Below are 23,223 nucleotides of genomic sequence, written 5' to 3'. Positions count from 1 at the left end.
AAAAAAAAAAGTGCTCACAACTCAGATTTCAGCATCCACTCTTGGGTCGCCACTTGGAGTTTGAAAACCAGCTCTGAAGCACTTAGGAACAGCCCGAAGAGGGTTGTGGGGAAGGGGAGGATGCTGGTGGGGGTGCTTTGGAGAGCGCAGACACTCTCTGCGTTGAGTGACTTTCTGGAACGTGTGCACTTAGTGCTCCGTAGTCAGTCTTCGGAGCGGGAACGCGCGAGGCCGCTGAAAGTTTGCCAAAGCCCCGGAGGGGCCGGTCCCGGGGACGTGATTGGCAGCTGCGAGGGAGGGCGAGGACCGGGAGCCGAGACGGGGAGCAGGCTCGGGGCGGCGAGAGGTCCTGCCCAGCTGTTGGCGAGGAGTTTCCTGTTTCCCCCGCGGCGCCCGGGCGAAGTCGTGAGTCACTCGCGCGCCCGGCCCGACGACACTCCGCGCGCGCACCCGCCGGCCGGGCCGGCCTCCCGCGCAGCTCCCCTCGGCCGCCGGGCCCCCCGCGCCTCGCCCACCGCCACCCTCTGCGGCGCCACATCTGGCTGCACCGCTGCTCCGCGCGGGTCCGCAGGGCGCGGCGCGGAGGCGCGGCGTGCGCGCTCGGGCCGGTCTATGCGGAGCGGCGGGGGCTGCCATGGGCCGGGGGCTGCTTGGGGGCCTGTGGCCGCTGCACATCGTCCTGTGGACACGCATCGCCAGCACGATCCCGCCTCACGTTCCCAAGTCGGGTGAGTGGCCCCCGCCCGGGCTTGGCGCCTGGGTCCCCGGGGCCCCGCAGGGCTGCGCTTGACAGTCGGCCCGGGAGGCGGGCGGAAGCCGGGACGTGGCCCCGGTGCCCGCGCCCCAGCACCCTGCGCTGGGACGGGTACGTTTTTCTTTCCAAAGACCAGGAAAGTGGTCTCGGCGGGGGCGCGGGGCGCGCCCGGCCCCCTTTGTGCGGGCAGGAAGGGCGCTGCGTCCCGGGCCGCCCCCACCCCCGGAAAGGGAAGTTTGAGAAGTTGGTGATCGGCGGAGGCAGGACGCGGCCCGGGCGGCCTCCGAGCGAGCGGCGGGCACACCTGGTCCCCGGCCCGGGATCGCCCAGTGCCCCGAAAGGGCAGGGCCCCCATCCTCAGCTCTTGCCCAGGGCCACATGCCCGCGGACCGGCTTTTTGGCCCAGAGTTGCTGTAGCAAAGTTTCAAGGAGAAAAGCGATTGCCAAAGGAAACTTGTCTCGCTCCACTGCGGGCTGGCGTGGATGCGGCAGGGAGTGGGGCTTGTCAGGTGGAAGGCGGAGTATTTACTGAGTGCCTGCTAGGCGCTAGGTGCTGGAGATGTTGCCTGGAGCAGGACAGCCCCGTCTTGCGGGCTTGAAGGTTCTGTGCAATTGTTTGGTGGAAATGAAACGGAAGGGTTAAAATCGTAAATCCCCCTGCCCACCTGATCTTGGTGTCTAGGAGGTTTTGAGGGGAGAAAAATGCAGGAATTGAACTCTTAAGTATTTGTTATGGAAAGTACCGAACCCCTGAGACCTTAAAAGTTAGAAATTTTGTTAGCTCTTTGCTACAGAACTGAGAACCTGCATCTGGGTTCTGGTAATGGAGTCTTTGGAGTTTTGGGACCTTTCTGGGCCTCAGTCTCCTCATCTGTGAAAGGACATGGTTAGATTTGGATCATTTTACATTCCCTTCATCTTTAACATCTTTTGTTTCTCTACTCCTTTTTGGTAACTTGGAGATGCCTTGTGTGGATTTGGGAGGATCTGACACTCCCCGTCACTCTGAGGCACACATTCTGTTTACCAAGGGCCAGGGGCAGACTTAACCTTTGGTCTTGTCTAAAAGAAATATGGACCAGTTTCTACATGGGACATTTCACAGTTCTTGAAGTGGATTGAAAAATTTTAAAAGTTATATTTTTTTTACTGAAGGTGGCATGGAGATGGGAGTTTTTAAGATAATGAGGAAAGACTATTGTAAACAAAAAAATCCGACACAGATTTGAGTTCTACAGTTTAATAAAGTTCCACTGTTCCATCCTTGGATGTTTTCTTACTTTGCAGTACCAGAATGTTCGACTCTGATTATACACCAAACTCTTAAGAACTGAGTTATATTTTGCTAATATTTTAAACGGCACCCTTAATTTTCAGTGTACCTTAAAAATCGTTAAAACTTTTGTTTCAGATTACGAAAGAAGGAAATTAGTGGGCCCTGATTCTGTTAGTCTTTGCTTAGGAGGATAAGATTTATGATTTGCAAATTCCAGACTCAGTAGTTCATGAGTCAGGCTCAGTTCATCTGTATACACACTTTTAAACAATTAGCTTAAAAGCCAACTGGCTTTTTATTTGGGCTTTTAGACAGTATTACAAAACCCACAGATTTCATATTTTTATGGAATTAAAGCCACAAAATGGTTGAACTAAGGAATCATTTTGGATTGGTATTCATGTGAAATTACATTTTAAAGATAGTTGAAGGTCAAAGGTAGCTATAATGGAGGTGGGAAACCTAATTCCACTTGCATTTAATTTTCTATGGAAGTAAATGGTTTCAGGATTTTCCTAACGTAATTGGTAATCTGTCACTACATTTTTCAAAATATCTTAATGCATGGTAAGATAAGAGGAAATGAGATTGTTCACAGCCTTCTCTTTGGTTACTTAAAAAATCCATCTTATATTTAGTATATTGACAAGTGAGCCAAGGACTTCAGTATAAGAGCAAACTTCACTAAGGTACATACTTAAAGGTATTTTAGTTTTTGTTTTTGACTTAGAAGATTCACTCTTCCTAAATGCCTGAAATTAAGTAATTGCTCTTTGGGGGAAAACTTTAAATGTTTGAAAACTCTTCAGATCTGAAAAATATAACTTTTGCTTTTCAAATACCTAACAGGAGATCCTTGTTGAGGACTCACTGTTGGTAAAAGTGTTGTAGAGATAAATTTCTTTCCCCAAATCACTGCTGATTTTGTCAGGGTTCTGGAAACTGCTAGGTCCAGAATTTGATCTTTGGTCTATTTGCTTTTGTTCCCAGAAAGCACATGTTTCACCTCTAGGCCATTTATTTTTAACTAGTTATGGTTTCTATAAGATACTCATCACATTTTGGATTCCTTGCCTTTATTTATTTATTTATTTATTTTTGGCCACATTGGGTCTTCGTTGCTGCGCGTGGGCTTTATCTAGTTGTGGCAAGTGCGGGGGCTACTCTCTGTTGTGGTGTGCAGGCTTCTCATTGCGGTGGCTTCTCTTGTGGAGCACGGGCTCTAGGCGGGCGGGCTTCAGTAGTTGTGGCACGCGGGCTCAGTAGTTGTGGCACACGGGCTTAGTTGCTCCGCGGCACGTGGGATCTTCCTGGACCAGGGCTTGAACCCATGTCCCCTGCATTGGCAGGCGGATTCTTAACCACTGTGCCACCAGGGAAGTCCCTCCTTGCCTTTTTTTCAAGGTAGCACCCCACCTTGAAATGATGAGTCCTCATTGCTGTCTGTGGAGCCAGCATACCTGCTACATGGTCTGCATTTCAGTTTTCAACACAACTTTAAAAAATTTTCTTTTTTTTAACCATATTTTTCCAATTAAGAATGACACTTCATTGGTGCCATTGCAGAAAGTGACCATTACCCATTCTTTCTTCTCAACAGTATCTATGGAATGTCACTTTTTGCCAGGCAGGAGGCTCAGACCTGGAAACAGTATTCTGAGTGAATAAGACAGGTCTGGTCTTTGCCTCCATTGAGTCTAACATATGGGGGGTGTGTTGAGGCCCAGAGAAGGATGTATATTTTAACCCTGTGTACTTGGAAGCATTATTGACTCTAGACCCCTTTGTCAAAAGCCCACTCTGTTGGGTGTTGAGTGTTTCCTTCCATTCCCTCCACTGTCCCTCTGAACGTGTTTTTCATTGATCTATTGTTTTCTGTGCCTGCCTTATTCCGGGCCCCCAGTTGGGCCACCTCACTTTTGTTCAAGCTGCTGTCTGTCTGGAACTCCTGCTACCCTGGATAATTTAGATTCATCTTTTAAGACTTGACTTAAGTGTCATTCTTAAGCAAACCTGCTTTCAACGCCCTGGGTGGAGCTATAGGTTCCCTCCTCCTGGGGACAGGCCTCTCTTTTCGCTGCTAACAATAGTAAGGCAGAATTATGATGAGACTCCCTTACCCATTCTCTCAAAGGCACTGGGTTTGATGAGACTCCCTTACCCATTCTCTCAAAGGCACTGGGTTTGTCCCACTCATTTCTCTGTCTGCAGGGTCTGTGGCAGTGCCTGGCATATCACTTAGCACCCAGGAAATGCTGAGCTGAACCTCCATTCATCCTCCTAGAGGCACTGCAAGTCAGTCGAGCATTTCCACAACCAGACAGTCACTATTTATTGGGTGTTTGGTCTGAATGGTAAAATCTTTATTGAGAATAGTTTAGCTTTGATCTCAATCGGCAATTTGGCTGTTTTATACTGTGTTGTTGGTTCTTTTATTCTGATGACCTATGGAAAAAGATGACAAACATGTCAGCTTCTGACAGACATGATGGAAAGCTGCTAGAAGTTTTCATCCAACCTCTTTAGTTGTACACTTGAATTCATGTAGGGCATTCAAAGCCATTGCAAAACTTTTTCAGTCTTACCAAAGACATTTGCCAGTGAATACTGAATCTTCTCTCTCTCTCTTTTTTTTTCTAGAAGGTTGTTGAAATGAGACTTTCATTAAAAATGAAGTGCCGAAATCTAAACTTAGCTTTGAAGTTTCTTTTTTCATCAGGGTCTTCTGTTTTGGTTTATAAGCAGTGAAGTGAGTTGGTCTAAGGGAAGTGCAGCCCTGGGGCAGCTGCTATCTGCAGAAGAGCAGTGTGGCTATTATTTAGGTCTGATGCAAACCACCGAAACAGTTTAAAATAGGGTGTGGAGGAAAAGTGCTTCCTGGCTACAGCATGGCATTATTTAGCCAATTTCCACAGAAAAGCATAACTCTGTCACCTTGTTGGCTTCTGCCCTCGGAGGCCTTCTGTACAGCTTCAGCAGATTAACTCATGATTTTCAGTAGAAATGATTTAGCAGATAGGTATTAGCAGCAAGAATGCTCACCATTTGTTTTGCACTCCTTCTTTCCCTTGTAATATGTTGCTTCCTACCTACTTGTGGCTTCTGACCAAGGTGGGATAACGATGATTCTCCTTCTTGCCTGGCATGTCATGAGGGTTGGGAAGCCAAGCAGGGTAAGTTGGCTCATCTCAAGGACACGTGGGGAGAAGGGAGAAGTAACATTTGAGAACCTGTTCTGAGCCAGCCGCCTGACATTATTATCTAATTTAATCCTCAGAAGAAACCGACAAGATAATTTTCATTACCTTTATTTTATAAATGGAGAAGATAGAGTCTGCACAAAGCAACTTGACGTTTGCCTCTTTGTGTGTGTGTGTGTGTGTGTGTGTGTGTGTGTGTGTGTGTGTGTGTGTTTTCTAACCTTGTCTTCCTTGTGTTCTGCTCGGCCCTTTTCCCTGGTATATCTGTGTGTATGTGTGTTGGGATGGAAGTTAGGGAGTGAGTAAAGGGATATCGTATTCAAGAAAAGGGAACTTACCATCTAATAGCCATTCAATGCCCCTGAGGTCATGATTTGCTTTGCTTGCATGATCTACCTCCTTCCTGATTGTCATTGTCCTACCGAAAATCAGGATAGGGTAGAGTCTCTTTGACCAAGAAAACTCTGCTGTTCCTAGTCTGATAATTGCGTCTTGGTGGTGGGACCCACTGCCGGTGACCTGTGCCTTGACCATTGACAGCAGCTGGACATGCGCTGTTTTCAGAGATATATACTGGCAACCCCAGATTCCAGGCATGTAGGACCAGCGTCTGTGTACAGACCTCGAACAGCTGCTGGGGAGGGTGGGAAGAGTAGAATTTATCCAGTATCACAAGGGGGATGATTTTGAAGAGTAGAATTTATCCAGTATCACAAAGGGGGATGATTTGACTTTTAGAAAACTTGTAGGTGGTTAATATTCTTCTCCTCCCAAAAGGATCTGTCTCTTATTTGCCATCATCAGCTTTTTAGGTCTTGGCACTCAACATGGAGCAACTGCCTCCTTGCCTGTGGTCCATTTAGGATCTCCTGCTTGGCCTCTTTAGGGTTTCCTAGCGTCTGTGTTTTGTTCGCAGGGCTGAAGCTGTAGATCATTAGAATGGACTTAGCTCAGGGCAACTGCATGTGATGGGTGAGATTGTATCTGGGGAAGGTTGCCTGCTCTCAAGATAAGCGGCTGTTTTTTATTTTTGCTCTTTTCTGATGAGATATCCCCCCCCCCCCCAATTTTTCTGCTCAGTTAAAATATAGGCCTAGTGTACGAGCAAACGGAGCCTCTGCCCTGGGATTTAGAGGGCACTGCTTTTATTGTTCTCTGTTCAGCCCCTGTTATGGGGTGAGGAGACTCCTGGGCCTCTGAGTCCAGAGTCTCCCCTTTATAGATCAGTTTCAGGTACCTGGAAACCCAAAATATGCTGTTCCGATGGCTGTGGACCAACTTTTACAGCCTACATAGACCTTTGGACCCATCTTCCTGAGGGCCTTTGTAGCCACTGGTCTATGGGCCTGAGGGGTGGCGAAGGGACAGCCGTGTATGTGTGGGGTGTGGGGGGGGTGTGAGTGTTAAAACTTGGGTGTTTTACATGTCACAAGGTCCCTCTTGGTGCCAGATGAAGCAGCCAGTGGAAAGAGGAAGGTAGATTGTTGGCCGGGTTTGGGACAGTGTTTCCCCAGTTCCAGGGCTGGTCTCTGAGCAGGTCAAGAGTTTGAAGTTGAACTTGGTCTTTTCTAAGATGTTATGGAGGTGCATTTGTCAATCAAGGTAGAAGGATAAAACCTACTTTATCGAACGGTTGGTCAGTGTGATTTATAACTTTCAATATTCTGACCTGTGGTCTGTGGGCCACCATTTGTCCCCCCGCCCTGGGTCTTCCAACACTGGAGATTGATCTGCACCAACAACACACCTTTGCAGAGGTGTTAGGTACAAAATTAGTTATTGTTGATTATATCATATTTTCCCTGGAGTAGAGAAATTGCTCATTAATGAAAAAGCTAAGAGTTTGGCTGTAATCATAGTGGTGTATTTCCTTGGGGAAATTCAGTTTTTCATGGCTTGTCTTTTCCTGCAGGAAACTTCAGCTATATTCATTTGACTTGTTCTATCCAGGATTTCACTTACACAGTTTCTTTCTTTTCCCAGTGCCTTGGTTGCATTTCCTCTGGGTATTGGGAACATGAGGCCTCCTCAAGCCTTCTTAAGGCCTTCTCAAGCCTTTTTAAGGAAACAAGAATATCAGAACAGATAAAGAAGTAAAAAGCTGTTAAGATACTATACAAGGTATAGGATTGTGAAAACTGCGTTGCAGGGAGCTGGGGGCTTGGCAGAACAGCCATGAGTGTCTTTGAAGGAAAATACAGAGTCAGGTTCGTATTTTCAATATTTGCCACTTTATCTGTTAAAGTTGTAAATCGTCATGGAGGATTTATTGGCTGTGGCAGGAAATTCACTCTGCTGCTCTGTGGATGCCTGCTGGTGATCCTAAAACTCTGCAGAACTTGCCTATGGAAGGAGACGACAGTGGCTCATGCCGCTCTGAATGGTGTTAATATCTCGAGGAAGCTTCACTCGAGAGATTTTGTGGGCAGATTTCCTGATAATGCATAGTAATGATTGTAGCTGCACTAACTGCTGCTGCCTGGACCATGTTGAGCGCTTCACGTGTATTATTTAACCTCCAAACAACTCTACAAGGTCGGCTTTATGATGCTTATTGTAAGTCCTCTAGAGATCAGGGAAATTAAGGCCACTCAATTAGCAAATGATTAGGCTGGGGTTGAACCCGAGATGGTCTGGTTTGGGGACCTAGACCCTAAGTGCTAGGCTCTACTGGACCAGGCCGCCTCGATTGATACAAACCACTTCTCCATTATAGCGTGGGTGCTGGGAGACTCTAGGGGTTAAGAGAAATAATGGTGAGATCCAACATTTTTCTAAGGCTTTGGTGTTTTTCATATGTTATCCCATGTAATTTCTTTAGGTAAATAAAGTAACATTTGATGCATACACCAGGTGGTCAAATGTTAGGCCTGTCTTGTGATCTTGATGGAAAAATGAAGTATACACATCAGGTGATACAGTCCTGGCTGAATCATGCCATAGTTATGCCATCAAGGAATTTAGTAGGTATTCTGAATAGAACAGGCACTTTATTCGGAAGAATTGGGGGAATTCAAGGATGCATAAGTAGGTGGGGGTTATATATGGTGTGCCAATGTGGATTTACCATGATGTGGATGGAACCTCAAGGCTTCTTCCTGCTGCAGGCCCCCCTTCTGGCTCTGGGAGGGGCCCTGGCAATGTGGTTAATGAGTGTTATCAAGGTAGAGAATATTTAAGATATCTTGCGATGCCCTGAATATTACAGCTCACCTGTAAAAGCAACTTCATAGGGGTTTTCCCAAATTTAGAGGCAACCCAAAACATTTATATGACATTACTTATAATGAGTTATGAAGCTGGAAAAAACTTCCAAGTTATCTCAAGAATAAATTTACAAATTCTGATCAACAGTTCTAGAGGAAAGATTGAATTATTTTAAATTTTCTCTAAAGAGAATATCATGAAATATCATTGGTAGAGGTGATCAAAGAGAATGTAACCAAAAAATGTAGCAATAGTATTTCAGAGGTGTATCAGGCAGTTAATTAATAAAAATATTTTTCTTTTAACTTTTATATTTGTGGTATCTGCAGCTTCTTAAAATTTGTAATGTGTAAGATGCCACTCTAAATATTCTCTTTCATACCTAAATTTCTATTCTTAATTTTTATATTCTTTTTCTTAATGAGTGCCCCTGAAATTTATAAGCTTCGACTTCCACAAGACCTGACTACATGCCTAATGGCGGGATTTGCTGGTTGGCTTAGAAAATAAATTCAAAGTCCTCCTCACCCCCAACCCCATCCAAATACTCTGGAGTCTGCATTGTTACATCACCAAACCAAAGCGTTTTTTTCCCTAGTCTCTTCATCATTTTCCTAGTTTAGAGGCCCCATACCAAACAGAAGAGAAGTTGCAGCTATGTAATTATCGCAAAACCTTGATCTTGAATGATCTAATCCAGCTCTGACCCTTAGTTTGAGATTAAGAATCTGCCTCGGAGACAGCTGGTGAAGATTAAACCCTGTCATACTGGCAGTCAAGGTGTCTGGGGGACCTGGTTACCTCCTTTGGTCTCCCTGGGTCTCATTTTTCTTCTGTGTATAGTGACAAGCACTGAACTAGATGAGATTTTTAGCTTTTTATGTTCCAAAATGTTTCATTCTGGATGTTAGTAAAGCAAATCATTGTTGTTGGCTTAGAAAGCATAATCCTTAGCTAATCAAAAATAGAAAACTATCGAACGTCATCACAGGTTGGAACTAACAAATACCACAAACATCCAATTGGAGTTTGTTGGAGACAACTGCTGTTTAAAAAAGAAACAGAAGCCACGTTTATTTTGAAATGTCCCTAGTGCAGGTGCCTGAGCAGACATCCTCACTAAAGAGCATGTTTACTGCAGCTCCCACTTTCTCCTTGCTGAAGAAAGGCTGTCTTGGTTTGGGTGGGAATACCATTTCTCTCTGGTTAATTGCAGTGTTTGCATCCTCTCCTTTCTTTGAGCTGGTGAGAATGTCTGTGAAGCGTTTTCCTAAGTTAGAGAATTATGAAATGCTTTGCTATGTCTAGGAAAAGAGAGAAAGCCCTAAAGGAGCTTCTGTGTTTTTTTGGGAAAAGAAAGGAAACTTGTCTGAGTATAGTCTTGTCTTGCCTTTCAAATATTTCTCCACCTCTTTTCTTAAAATATTCTCAGAAAAGACAGAATTTGCTCCAGATTGGCAGTTTTCAGACTGCTGTTTTAGGCAGGGGAGTAGCTGTGAGTCCTATAGTCGCATTTCTGTATGGTCAGCAGTGGAGGAATCTTCTAACTATTGCTTTGAATGACGGTCTTGTTACAGCTCACGTTTATGTTTTATTCTCTAAAACCCATAGTATTAGGCAAAAAAAAAAAAAAAAAGAGAGAAAGACCATATGTGAAAAGGGACAAAAACACCCAAAAGTAACATTTTGTATTCACTATTCTGGAATCCCTTGAAGTTCATTGTTCGTAAAAATACTTTCTAACACTCTCAACACATCCTGGGCACACTACTTTCATTCTTATAATTTCTTTCTTGTCACCTCTTATTTATTCTAATCAGCAGCGGGCCAGCCAGCCTTTTCCTCTGTTGCCCTCTTCTGTTTTCCATCCCCTCCCCTTGCAGCCCTGCTGGCTCTACTTTCTCACTCTCCAGGAGCCTCACTCTCCTTTTCACATCTACTTTTTATGACTTACAGTATGCCTTGAGGCCCGAATCTTGAGCTCAAAAATGATGCCTTTCTACCATGCCCTGATAACAGCAACTAAAGATGCTCCGGTACTTTACTACTCAAAGGGTGGTCCAGCCGCCAGCAGGATCAGCATCACTGAGGGTTATGGGAAATGCAGAATGTTGGGCCCCTCCCCAGACCTACTGCACTGAATCTGCATTTTAACAAGACCCCCAAGTGATTCGTGTGTGCATCGAAGTTTGAGAAGCACTGTTGTAACAGCATGAAAACCTTTCCACAGGGGTGTCAAGTGCAGAGATTTCAGTGTGTCAGATCAGACTTGTTTCTGTCACTGAGGAAGAGGATAGCTGCCCATTTTATGAAGGTGCTTCGATTCCTCCTCAGCTACAGGGCCCATTTTAACTGGGGGTAAGTAATGCTCTAAGGCTAGCAGGAGAGAGATTTGCTGAGGGCAAGTCAGTTAATGAGTGGGTTTTAACCCGGCTCTCTTCCCAAAGCATCCTTCTTGGCTGCTTCCTCCACTGACTGTGCCTTGACCACCAAGTATAGCTCCCAGGAATCCTTTCCTCTGCTGAACTCACACCATTCATCATGTTTACTCCTTAGGTGTTTAATCACAGACCACCTTGACACCTGTAGGCCTTAAATCTGTTTGGAGCTATTACACCTAGGCATTGCTTAAAATATGTCGCACTCCCTTGTATACAAATGATGTCTCCAATAAATTACTGAATTAATGTCAGGTTTTTCAGGAAGTGGTTCTACTTTTAAACATTAAAAAATCTTCTTTTGTCTTGAGAAGGTTATTTGGTCAGTGCTCAGTGAGGACTCAATTTTTCTTGAATCTTTCAACATTAATTTTAGACTGTTCTGAGAGCCCCACGGCTGGCTTTCTCACTGATGAGCTTCTGTATTTTACTCAACATAAGGCCATGTTTGCCCCTCAGTTACTTTTGTCTTCAAGAATTATGGGTCCCTGTCAGTTGCAACAACCGGTTCTCACAACTACTTTCTGATTTTTCCAAATAATTTTATTTTCTGACTTTTTTTTTTCTTTTGACATCTTACTTGGCAAAAAACAAAGACAGAAAACACTTCCCATTGCAACCTGGTCTCATGTTGCTTCCTGTTCCATCAGATCTCAACTTATTTATCAGAATAACTTTCAAATTTTAATACCTAGAGTCTCTTAATCAGACATTATTTACAACAGGAACACAGTTACAGGAAATGCATTTTTGCTCTTAAATTATGCTACCACAGTGCAAGTCTGAACTCCTGTTTTCTGTCATCTGTAAGAATCTCCTCGTTGGTTTCTGCCCACGGACACCCTTCATCTCTTCAATACATAATACGTCGCCATCAGTTAACTGTGCCCCTCAGGTGTCATGTTGAATAGGTGACCTGCTGGAAGCCTTCTGTGGATCCTCTCCATGGATCCTAGGTGATTGCGTGGCCCTTGCTTCCTTTTTGAGGTCAGGGCTGCATCCCTGGCTCCTAGGACACAGAGAAGGACCCCAGCATAAGTTAGATCACCGGAGGCCTGGATGGTGCCAGCCTCTCCCCCAGCCCCCTTTCTGACCTCGTGCATCCTCAGGCCCTGGTTTTACTCAGCTTTTCTAACCTGTGACCCTTCTGCTCCCCACAATTTTCCCATTCTCTCTTCATGCCCTACAGCACCTTTGTTCCTTTGAACCAACGCTTGGCCGAACCCCACTTCTTCTGTCAGGTCTGCAGTTGGATTTGTCCTATTTCTCCCCTTCACAGCCTCTCCATCAGGCCTGGCTTCCTCTCGGGCGGCCCTGGTGGGAAGCTCCCTGTGGCTGGACGTGTGTGTGTTTTAACTCCCTTCCTAGAAGGAAAGCTCTTTGAGGGAGAACAGTCTGTCTGATTCTTCCCTGGCGCTCAGCATGCATTGTCACTAAAAATTGTTGCTGTTTGGAATTCGTTGCTTTTAAAGGCCAGGGACAGTGCTTATAAATCCAACATGGCGGTGACAAGATTTTTTTTTTTTTTTTTTTTTGCTAGACTGCCTGCCTTTCCCCCAAGTGTGTCGTCAAGGGCTTTGTTATTTATAGACACGTGTGGTGGTATGTGAGAGAACCATGGGCTTGTGGGAAATCTCGAACGTTCTGATTTGTGTAAGTTGTTCTTTACAGTGGAGGTTTTCTGTGTGTTCAGCCTTTATTTTCTGTGAATTCAGGGGAGCTGCAGTCTGGGGGTGTGGAGGGCTGTTGTTTTTCCATCCATCACAGCCTGCCTTTGATTCATTTATGTTCTTGTGTGCGTCTTTTAGAGGGCTCAATGTGTTATGGCCACAGAGGCCAGGAAAAGTCAGAAAGCAAATCATACCACCTGACTTGGGACGGTTTTTTTTGTTTTGTTTTGTTTTTTGGGTTTTTATTGCCAGTCCTGCCTTTCATTTTCTGACTCGTAGGTTATCTCCTGTGTTGGGATGGCTGGAGAAGGGGCCGTTGAATAGAGGGGTATTGGGGCAGTGGAGAGCGGCTGAAGACATCTTTCCACCTGCCTGATGCAAAACATCCCATATACAGGGGGACTCCTGGTTGCACTTTTGGGAAAGCCCTGGTAAAACAGCGCGTGCTCAGGAGACTTAGGTAGGAAGGCTGCCTTAGATGGGCGCTTAATACGGATGGGTCTCCAAAGAAGGCCTGGAAGGTCTCAGCACCTCCATCACTGTGGTCTCCACAGCCCCCTGCTGTCTAGACTCCATCGCTAGTGTGCTTCCTGGGTCAGCACGGCTTCCAGACACGTCTCCTCTCCTTTCCAGCTGAGTCATCACCCCTGAACCCTCCTCTGTGGAAATTCTGGGGCAGACTTCATAAAATTATGTAGACATGCATTAGCAATGCCCTCTCTGCTTTATCCATGGGGGAAAAGGAGGCGAAATAAGAAATTTGTGTCTTAATATTTCTGTGGCACTGACTAGGCAGAGAATACATTGTTTCTGAATTTTATTTTATTAATTTTTTTATACAGCAGGTTCTTTTTAGTTATCTATTTTACACACATCAGTGTATACATGTCAGTCCCAATCTCCCAATTCATCCCACCACCACCCCTACCCTACCACTTTGCCCACTTTGTGTCTATACGTTTGTTCTCTACATCTGTGTCGGCAGACAATACTTTTAATTTGATGTACTGTTGGTGAGCTCTCAAAACTGTTGAAAACATGAATCTTCCAAGATTTTGATGGTGGTGTTGGTGGGGATGTTTGTGGCAATTATAGAATCACTTACATTTATTCAGCACTTTGCAAAGCAGTTTGTCAAACTCAGAGTGTTTCCTGTTACCAGTTTGTGAATGAAATGTGTCTTGTGTCTTCAGGGCCCAGGAGGGAATCTGGTTTCTTAACAGTTCAGTGGTTACTTCTTGAATAACTGTTGGAGCTCCAACGAACTTGAACCCCCTCTGCTCTAAGCCTACTGGCTTTGCTTTTCTTTTGTGTAAAAGCAATGGACTGAATGTTAGGTGTCTGTGTTACTTGTGTTCTGCCAGTCAAAGCAGTTTTGTTCTTCTCTGTATGTCTTTATTTATACATTTAGCTTTAGGTTCTGGAAAATGAAGCCCCAGACAATACCTGACCTCTGATACAATGGTCTGTTTTGATGATGACCCATACTCTAAAATAATTTATGTTCAGGAGAGTTTTTGGAGCAAACCCCTGAAAAGTCTTGGCACTTTTCTTAAATCATCTTCCCAGTTTACACAAGAAGCCCATGGAAGCAGACATGGCCATCATGCTTTCTCAGTTGAAGTTATAAGAAAACCAAGAGATGAGGGTGGATAGTTGAGGATTGTGCTGGTTGAAAGCAGCCGCATAAACCTCAGGACACTATGGGCTTGCGTGCCTTTTATCAGCAGTGACCAGGGCTGCAGTGGAAGGACCCTATTTCAGCGAACATTTCTGCCAACCACCCTCTGGTGCATATCTCTTGGGAACGTATACTGTGTCTTTCATTGTTAAAATAGCCGTTAAATGAAAATTAAAAGCACAACAAATGTTGTAAAACTAGTCATTTACTTGCTTGTCCAGGCAGATGGAAAACTAGTGCCAGGGAAACAGAAAAGAGAAGTGATTTGAATAACTTTACTATAATTGAGACTGATGGGGGAAAGAACACCAGTGGAAAAAATCTAGTCAGATAACTTTGAAGAAAACATATTGACCATGTCTGATTATAATAGTTTTTTAATAATCCCATACGTTCATAGAGTGCTTTGTTACCTGTAAAACACTTTCCCTTGCCTGTCACCTGTAACCTTGGAAACAACCCTCTGAGATGAGTCTAGTAATCCCATTTGACATACATGGAAACGGAGGCCCAGAAAGGCATCATAAAGTACCATTTGTCTTTTCATCATTTTACTGTTTTTAGTCATTGTATTCCCTCGCCGCTTAATTTCTAAGTAAATATAAGATCAAAACTCTGGTCCCATTGTGTTTTTATGTTTCCGTAACTGAATTGCAAAAGAGGGGATGGAAGGGTTGGCATCAGAAGCCTCGTTGTTTTGCCTTGAACCTGAGAAGCCGCATTTAGGACTGGAGCATAACCTTCTGCCAGACATTTCTTTGAGGGTTTTGTCCACCAGTCTTTCTGGAGTTCAGACTATGTCGTGAGTCATTTTCTTTTCCCCCTTTTCTTGTGGGGACAGTTTCTCTTTTAAACACCATGCGGTCTGCTTTCTGAGGGTCATGTCACCATTGTCAGGAGGCAGATGTTGCCATTTATAAAAACCTGTGGCCATTGCCCCAGTCCTGTAGGTTTGCTCTTCCCCAGAGCTTCGAGGTGCATGACATGGTCAGGGATATGGGGGTCTTTATGTAGGAAGGCCCAGAGGTCAAGGACTGTCTGGGGTTCCTTCACAGATCTTCTTAAAGATGGATGTCTGAAAAGGATGGAGGGGACAACAGGATTGTGTAGACTGGCAGAACACGAGTGACATTAGACATGTAATGTTTAGTCAAATTGCTTTGATATTAAAGAAGTTATACCTTGAGGAGTAGCGAAGACTGTGCCTGTGACTGTGACATTTTGAAAGTATTTGGTAAAAAAATGACCTCTTGGCAGAAGCATTATTCAGGCTGCCAGCACGCAAAGCTAATTTAGATTCCTGCTTCCTGCACCGTGCTCTATATAAACGTTATTTTCCCCACAACATAGAAAAAGAAGTTGGGTTGTGTTGTTGTTTTAATTAATTTCGGTTAAGGAAACGCATTAAAGCAGCCCCGTCTGTCACATGGACCTCTTTTTCTCCCCCACCAGATCCATCAGGATGACTTCCTGGACTCAGGACCACAGATCATTCTGATCCTTCCTCCTCAGTGAATGTTTCCTAGAACAGATGAGCTTCTTTACATAATGACTGGGTTCATGAATTTATATTAAAATTGGAGAGATTGTCTTCAAACTATAATACATTTCAGTGTTGCCTTTTATGCACTTTCTTTTTTAAAGGGATTTTGTAGTAAATCCTCTGGAATAATACCTTTTATATAATCCTTTTTAAAAATTATTGTTTTTACATACTGATTCCTGTGAATGCAAATGTAATTGTACTAAGGAAAATACTCACATCTTGAACATTTCAGAAATGATCCTTCTTTAGACCTATCTTATAGATGCTGCTCAATGTATGTTTGTTTAAATAGAATGAAAAAGAAAAACATCACAGACCAGGAAGAGAAATTACATTGCAGGAACATATTGACTTAAAACTTATCTTTTTTGTGTGTTTTATCTACTTAGCTTTGTGATTTTCTGAAGGAAAGGCTTATCTACAACTGTTAACTCTGATCTAAGGAACTGTGTATCTTATTAACTTCTTTGCTAGTTTCTCTAAAGGGAGATAAACTTTCTCACGTTTGTCTCCTTGAACTCGCTATTCATTTTGCCTCCTGGGGTCAGAACACTTGAGAAATTCAGCTTTCTCAGGAAGCCTGCTGCTCAGATCTTTCAAACAGACCTTCCTTTAAGCTTATTGTCCCCTTGGTGATTGGCAGAGGATTTCCACCCTTTAAATGATAGTAAATTGTAAAATCTGTGCTTAAAAATTAATCTAAAAATGATCTTCCTGGAAGGAATTTGTACAATAGCAAACGAATGCCTTGGGGCCATTGTGTTTATGATTCGTGCCTCATCCCAAAAAGATTTTTTATGAGTCACATAAGATTGCTTGGGTTGGACTTGACCCTACCTGTATACATTTATAATAAGGTACAGTATTAATGCAGTCTGTGATTTTCCTAACAGAAGGCCAAGTGGGGAAACATGGCTGGTAGGCCTGGCACCTCTATCCGGTACTGCCATGCCTCCATCTCTACGCCCTAAGTTTGTCCCCAGTGAGTTCTTCACTCCATATAGAATAAATCCTCCCTGAACGGTATTTATTTTTTTAATTCTGGCTGCGCATTAGAATCATCTAAGGAGCTTTTAGATGCCTGAGCCAAACCCCTAAAAGTTCCAATTCATTTGCCGTGGGGTCGGGCCCTGGCATCAGCATTGTTTCAAAAGATCCCCAGATGATTCTCATGTGGAACCCACTCAGCTAGGTTACAAATGGAGAATTTGATCAAGAGACTTACTTGATGTCTCCTAGCAAAGAAGTACCATTTTTTAGGTTCAAAAGCTCACGTCTTCTGCCTTTAAATCCTGTATAACAAGAGCAAGGTTTTGTTATAGAGCTGTAGGAGAATCAAAATCCCTTTACTTCTGGAAACTCACCTGCAGAGTGCGGTAAATACAGGCCTACCTCACCATAAAGGTGGTTAAAAGTCAAGGCCAAAGGAGGCAGAACTCTCTGGGTTGGGTTGGAGATTGATGACCTTCCAAAGGGGGAAATGGTTGAGCTGCATCTGAAGGGCTGAGTACCACTCAGTGGCACCACTGTCCATTTGTTAGCCAGGGTCACGCTTCTGCGTTTGCTGCAAGGAAACAGGGGAAGCTGGGAAGACGCCTGCCTGTGATGTGTGCCCACCGAACACACAGAGGCCGTCCTCCAGCTCCCCGACGGCAGCCAAGGTGGGCATCAGCCTGTTGTGGACACCAGGCCTCCTTGGAGAAGCCATTCTCCTGGTCACAGTCAAGCTCACAGCTGCTGGCAGAGGCACTGAACTCTTTCCGGGGCCTGGGCAGGCACCTTGGGGGTGATCCCTTGGCCTTGCACAAGTAGATCTTGGGAGAAGGTAGAAATGCCAGGGGTGAGGAAGGCAGAAGGCGTTAACATATCAAAGGGTTTCTGATAATGAGTTTTTTAGCAGAAAGATAATCAGATTATGGGGGCCTTCAATGCTAGGCCATGTTGTTTAGGCTTAATTCTCCAGTCACTAGCAAATCATAAGTAGGGGCATGTCATCCTAAAACCATTGCAAGGCCAGGAGTGTGTGATGTTCAGGCAGTGGACCCCTTTCTTCTTTTCCCATCAGGCTTCTGCAATAAGCAGAAGGCAGGGGAGCCTGTCACAACCTCCCTACGCATCAAGTCAGCTCCTGGACCCTTATTTCTGACCCCATGGTGGGGATAGGGTTCCACCAGCAGTAGCATTTCATGATTTTTAAAAAATATATATTTTTAAAAAATTTATTGAAGTATAGTTGATATACAGTGTTGTGTAATTTCTGCTACACAGCAGAGCGATTCAGTTATCATGTACATATTATTTTTTATATTCTTTTTCATTATGGTTTATCACAGGGTATTGAATATAGTTCCCTGTGCTATACAGTAGGACGTTGTTGTCTATCCATTCTATATGTAATTATTTGCCTCTACTAACTCCAAACTCCCAATCCTTCCCTTCCCCAAACACTTCATGATTTTTTTAAAACAATAGTTCCTTCATTGCACCTCAAAAGATATATAGGGAAGCTCTTAAAAGTCCCAGAACCTTTGGTATCCCCACATATCCTTAGGTTCCATCTAGACCTTACTCCACGCACAGCCTACTGACTCCTCTGAAATATGGTGTGAAAAAACAAACAAGGGCACAGATTCATTAATTCTAAGGGAGCACTTTTACCAAGTCTCACTCATAGATATTTTCCTGGCATGTCCGCACCACGGGTAACTCAAACATACACTTCATACTTTTAGAAATCTAAAGAATTTAGAGTTTCAATTGAGGAGCGCCTCAATGGAATCCTTTTATCATATCTGATGCCATTTGAATGGGCCTGAGCCCGGGGAGGTTGGTTTGATGTACAATATACATAAACCTCTGCAAGGAATTCACTAGAGAAGGATGCCAATAGCCCAGAAACGTGGTATTCGGGGAGCTTTTTACTTCATAATCTCCATGATGTTACTGGGACGAATTATTTAGCTGTCTTGGTGAGCAGCACTGTTTGGTAGAACCTTCTGCAGTGGTGACCGTATCTTATATCTGCACTGCCCACCGTGGGTACCATTAGCCACATATGGCTTGAAATGTGGTAGGTGCAACTAAGGAACTGAATTATGTTATTTTATTTCAATTAACTTAAATGTAAATAGCCACATGGGGCTGTTGGCTACCATAATGGACAGGACAGTCATATCCTTGAAATTCCCATTCTCCTCAAGTCTTCCAGTGAGGATAATCAGGTCATTTCTTAGGGGAACAGATTGAATTATTTGTACCTTTCCATTCCTGTCCTTTGGAATTAGAGACTGTCTCTGTCCTGGATCCATGATATGCTAATGTTTATGGAAATACTCAATAGCAATACACTCTAATTATAATACCCTCTTTTCAATACACTCTAATTATAATACCCTCTTTTATTATCTGTGTTTTTAGTTTTAATCTTTAAAGGGCTGGACAAATAGTGTTGTCTTGCAGGAGGAAAATATGCTTAAGGTCTCTGCCCATGGAGGGGTAGAGATTATAAACCATTCCTGCTGGAAAACGAGGTAGAGAAGTTAAAGAGGCAGGTAGAAATCTCAGGGAGAAAACTTGCTCTGAAGGAATGCTTTTCATTGGGTTCAGCTTCCTTCAAAAGCGTCCAGTGGAAGTGGCTTCCCAGAGGGCACTGGAATTTTTCCCCTGTGAATAAATTCTCCCCGCTTGGTCACCTCTCTGCTGTGTTCTTCTGGGAACTCACCCTTATTTGGCGTGCTGTGACTTACACCCTCCCAAAAACCTTGAAGAAAAAAAAAAAAAAGGCCAGTATTTTTCCTGAAATGTTCATTTCCTTGCTGTAGGCTTATGTGGGCTTTGAATGGAAACATGATCTGTGTGCCTCGCTCTGCATTTGGTTCCAGCCATTGAAATGGGGTTTAATAAGAACTTAGGAGTCAGATGGGCCTTATTTTGTGAGCAGTGTATTGTCTTGGGTAGAGGGATTTGCATCTTGAGAGGTGGCGCCAGCTGACTTGAGCCCTCCCAGGTGCCAGCTTGTTGCAAACCTAGTTTGGTCCATTTTTTTCTCACTTCTGGAACCTTCTCCACTGCCACTCACAGCTTATGGGTTTACTCTGGAACTCTAGTCCCTATCCCTGACTGTCTTCTGTCCTTTCCTCAGCTGTAATACTGCAGATGGCTAATCATTTAATATAAAACACATTCCTTATGAAATCAGGATAGTCAGGATCGAGCTTTAATTTCCAAGGACATCTTAGCCAGTATGAACATCTCTCCTGGGGGGCTTCTTTTCTGGTTCTGCCCTGCTTTTCCTTCCATATCCCTTGGAGCCTTTGATTTCAGAGCTCCTTGGAAGCTGAGGAACCCAGGTTTTTTTGGATTTCTTTAGATCAGTGTTGTCCAGTTGACCTTGCTGCTGTGACGAAAAATGTTCTAAATCTAGCCTGGCCACATGCAACTACTAAGCCTTTGAAAATGGCTAGTGCTGCTTGAAACTGGAGGTGTGATTTTATTTAACTTTAGTTAATTTAAATCAAAATGTCAGCAGCCGTGTGTGCTCCTGGCACCAGGTTACACAGTGCAGCCCCATATAATGTCCTTGAACTTCAGAACAGTGCGTCGGAAAGAAGCACCTTCTCATAGCTGCCCCTGGTCCTCCACCTTTGTGAGCCAGCTCTTCCTGGGAAAGAAACTCTCCTTGACTTCTTTTTAAAAAATGTTATTGAAGGGACTTCCCTGTGGCACAATGGTCAAGAATCTGCCTGCCAATGTAGGGGACACAGGTTCGAGCCCTGGTCTGGGAAGATCCCATGAGCTGTGGAGCAACTAAACCCACGTGCCACAACTACTGAGCCTGTGCTCTAGAGCCCGTGCGCCACAACTACTGAGCCCACGTGGCACAGCTACTGAAGCCCGCGTACCTAGAACCCGTGCTCTGCAACAAGAGAAGCCACCGCAATGAGAAGCCCACGTACTGCAACAAAGAGTAGCCCCTGCTCGCCGCAACTAGAGAAAGCCCACGCACAGCAACGGAGACCCAATGCAGCCAAAAATAATTAAAAAAAAAATTTATTCAAGTATAGTTGATTTACAATGTGTTATTTCTGTACAGCAAAGTGATTCAGTTATACATATACATTTTTTCATATTCTTTTCCATTATGGTTTATCACAGGATGTTGAATATAGTTCCCCATTCTGTACAGTAGGACCTTGCTGTTTATCACTCTTTGACTTCTGAACTGACTTCTTTATACAGCTAATGTTGACTAACCAATCCTTGTGGTTTTCATTTTCTTTAAACTCTGCCATGACTATTTATACCCTCCATGCCTGGGTCCAATACATCTTTTTCCCCTATTTCCTCTGTGAGCATATTTTTATTCCTATTCCAGGAAATACGTATTAATTTTTTACAAATGAGAGGAATTTATCAGGAGGGTAGAAGGTTTCTCTTGGAACCTAAGGAAGGGATGTGAAACTTGACTTTAGAAGGCTAAGGGAAACAGAAAACTGGAAACAGTAAGTGTTTATGGAGGACCAACTACCACGTGCCAGGCAGTGTTCACGATTCTGGAGCATGAAGTCTGTGTGTACAAGTGAGTAGAGAGTGATGGTTGTCACACCTCTGTCGGAAAAAGGCAGATGTCTGGGGCAAGAACGTTCTGGTTGGAGGGAACAGCAAGTTCAAATGCCCTAAAACTAGAGGCCGCTTGTTACCTCCCCACGCCCACCATCTCTCATCTTTACTTCTCTCTTTTTACATTTATAGACACACGTTTTTATAGTGGACTCCACAAGAAATGGAGCCAGACTGCAGCTCCATTGGTGTTGGTAAAAAGATAGGACTAAGATGGGTAAGAGACTGTGAAGTGGAGTCAGAAGGTACTTTCTCGGTTACCTCTGGGGCTATGTAGCTCTTTACACATCTTGGCCTTCACTCCAGCACTGGGTAGGTTTAATGAATGAGATTATTTGACTGCAAATCAAAGATGTCAGAGTTAGCTGCACACAAGAGCTTGCTTAAAAAGTCTTCTGAAGAACTAGAAAGTATTGTAGTTTGACTTCCTAATCAAAGGTGATTCACAACATGTCATAGTTGAAGTTGTGTACTCCACCCTTAGCCCTCGTACTGAATGGTATTTCGGTATGTAAAGGTGGCCATCGCCCATAGCTGGGAGCAGCCCATTGGATTCCAGTACCAAGTGAGAAGACGCACTTCCAGGGCTTTGTGGTTCTCATTTTTCCATATTAAAATGACTGCTGGATGAATAAGGAAGATGTGGTACATATATACAGTGGAATACTACTCAGCCATAAACAGAATGAAATAATGCCATTTGCAGCAACAAGGTTGCAACTAGAGATTATTATACTAAGTGAAGTAAGTCAGAAAGAGAAAGACAAATACCATATGATATCATTTATATGTAGAATCTAAAATACGGCACAGATGAACTTATGTACAAAACAGAAACAGACTCATAGACATAGAGAACAGACTTTGGTTGCCAAGGTGGGGGGGGGGAGTTGAGGATGAGCAGATGCAAACTATTATATATAATATGGATAAACAACAAGGTCCCACTGTATAGCACAGGGAACTATATTCAGTGTCCTGTGGTAAACCATCATGGAAAACAATATTTTAAAAAATTTATATATATATAACTGAATCACTTTGCCGTACAGCAGAAATGAATGCAACATTGTAAATCAACTAGACTTGGTTAAAATAAATTTAAAAAGTGAAATAAAATAAAATGAGTGCTGGGATCTATCTTGGCCCTCCTGCAGCCTATTGACAATCAAACATCATCATGTAAATGCTGCTTTCTCTTCTCAACAGCCTGAGTGGGACTGTCAGGGCTGGGAGGGCTATTGACTTCTCACTCATTGGAAGATAGCATCGTACAGATCGCAGCTACTTACCTCCCCAGAGCCCTTCACACTGTTTACTGCAAATAACAGGCAGGTCATGACAGCCACACGTGATGCCCAGGAAGGGCAGAGACCACCTCACTTTTCTCATCCAGTTGCACTGTGAGAAAACAAGCCAAGTTGCCCAGTTTAAGAGCAGATTCTCAGATTTTGTTTCAGATTTCCTACACTTTGTTGTCCTTTCTTGAAGGCTTAACAATGCTTGAAACTTGTTTCTTTTTCGTTTCACTTCCTCTGTTTGAACAACATGTAGGGGGAGGTTTAAAAGTGGGCCGTGTTATCTTAGAAACCAAACCGAATCTCCGCGTGCTTTTTGCTCTTCTTATGCCAGCGAGTCAAGGGTCGTTCGGCTGCGCTAATCCATTCAAAGTACCCCCTACACACAAGTTCTAGAATTGGGTCCCTGTTAACATAGTGCTGAGACTAGGAGTGCTTTTTACTTTCATTTCCTTAAAATTGACTGTATTTCTTTTCCTTCATTTGCATTTTGGGGAGAATCGGCCTTAAATAGATGGCATCGTGGCAGGAGCT

General features: G+C 43.8%; 1 protein-coding gene across 1 annotated transcript in view; it reads left to right on the top strand.

The window, feature by feature from the left end:
* Positions 1-238: 238 nt before the first annotated feature.
* The window catches only part of TGFBR2 (transforming growth factor beta receptor 2), a 92,285-nt gene continuing 69,300 nt past the window's right edge, over positions 239-23,223 (top strand). Inside the window, exon 1 of the mRNA XM_082847727.1 lies at positions 239-728. Within this exon, the coding sequence (XP_082703853.1) occupies positions 635-728 (94 nt within the window). The 5' untranslated portion in view covers positions 239-634. The remainder of the gene's footprint in view (positions 729-23,223) is intronic.

The sequence above is a fragment of the Leucopleurus acutus genome (assembly GCF_964270905.1).
Source record: "Leucopleurus acutus genome assembly, chromosome: 10".
Lineage (NCBI taxonomy): Eukaryota > Metazoa > Chordata > Mammalia > Artiodactyla > Delphinidae > Leucopleurus > Leucopleurus acutus.
Note: the sequence above shows the minus strand (reverse complement) of the source record. Positions and strands in the feature narration are given on the sequence as shown.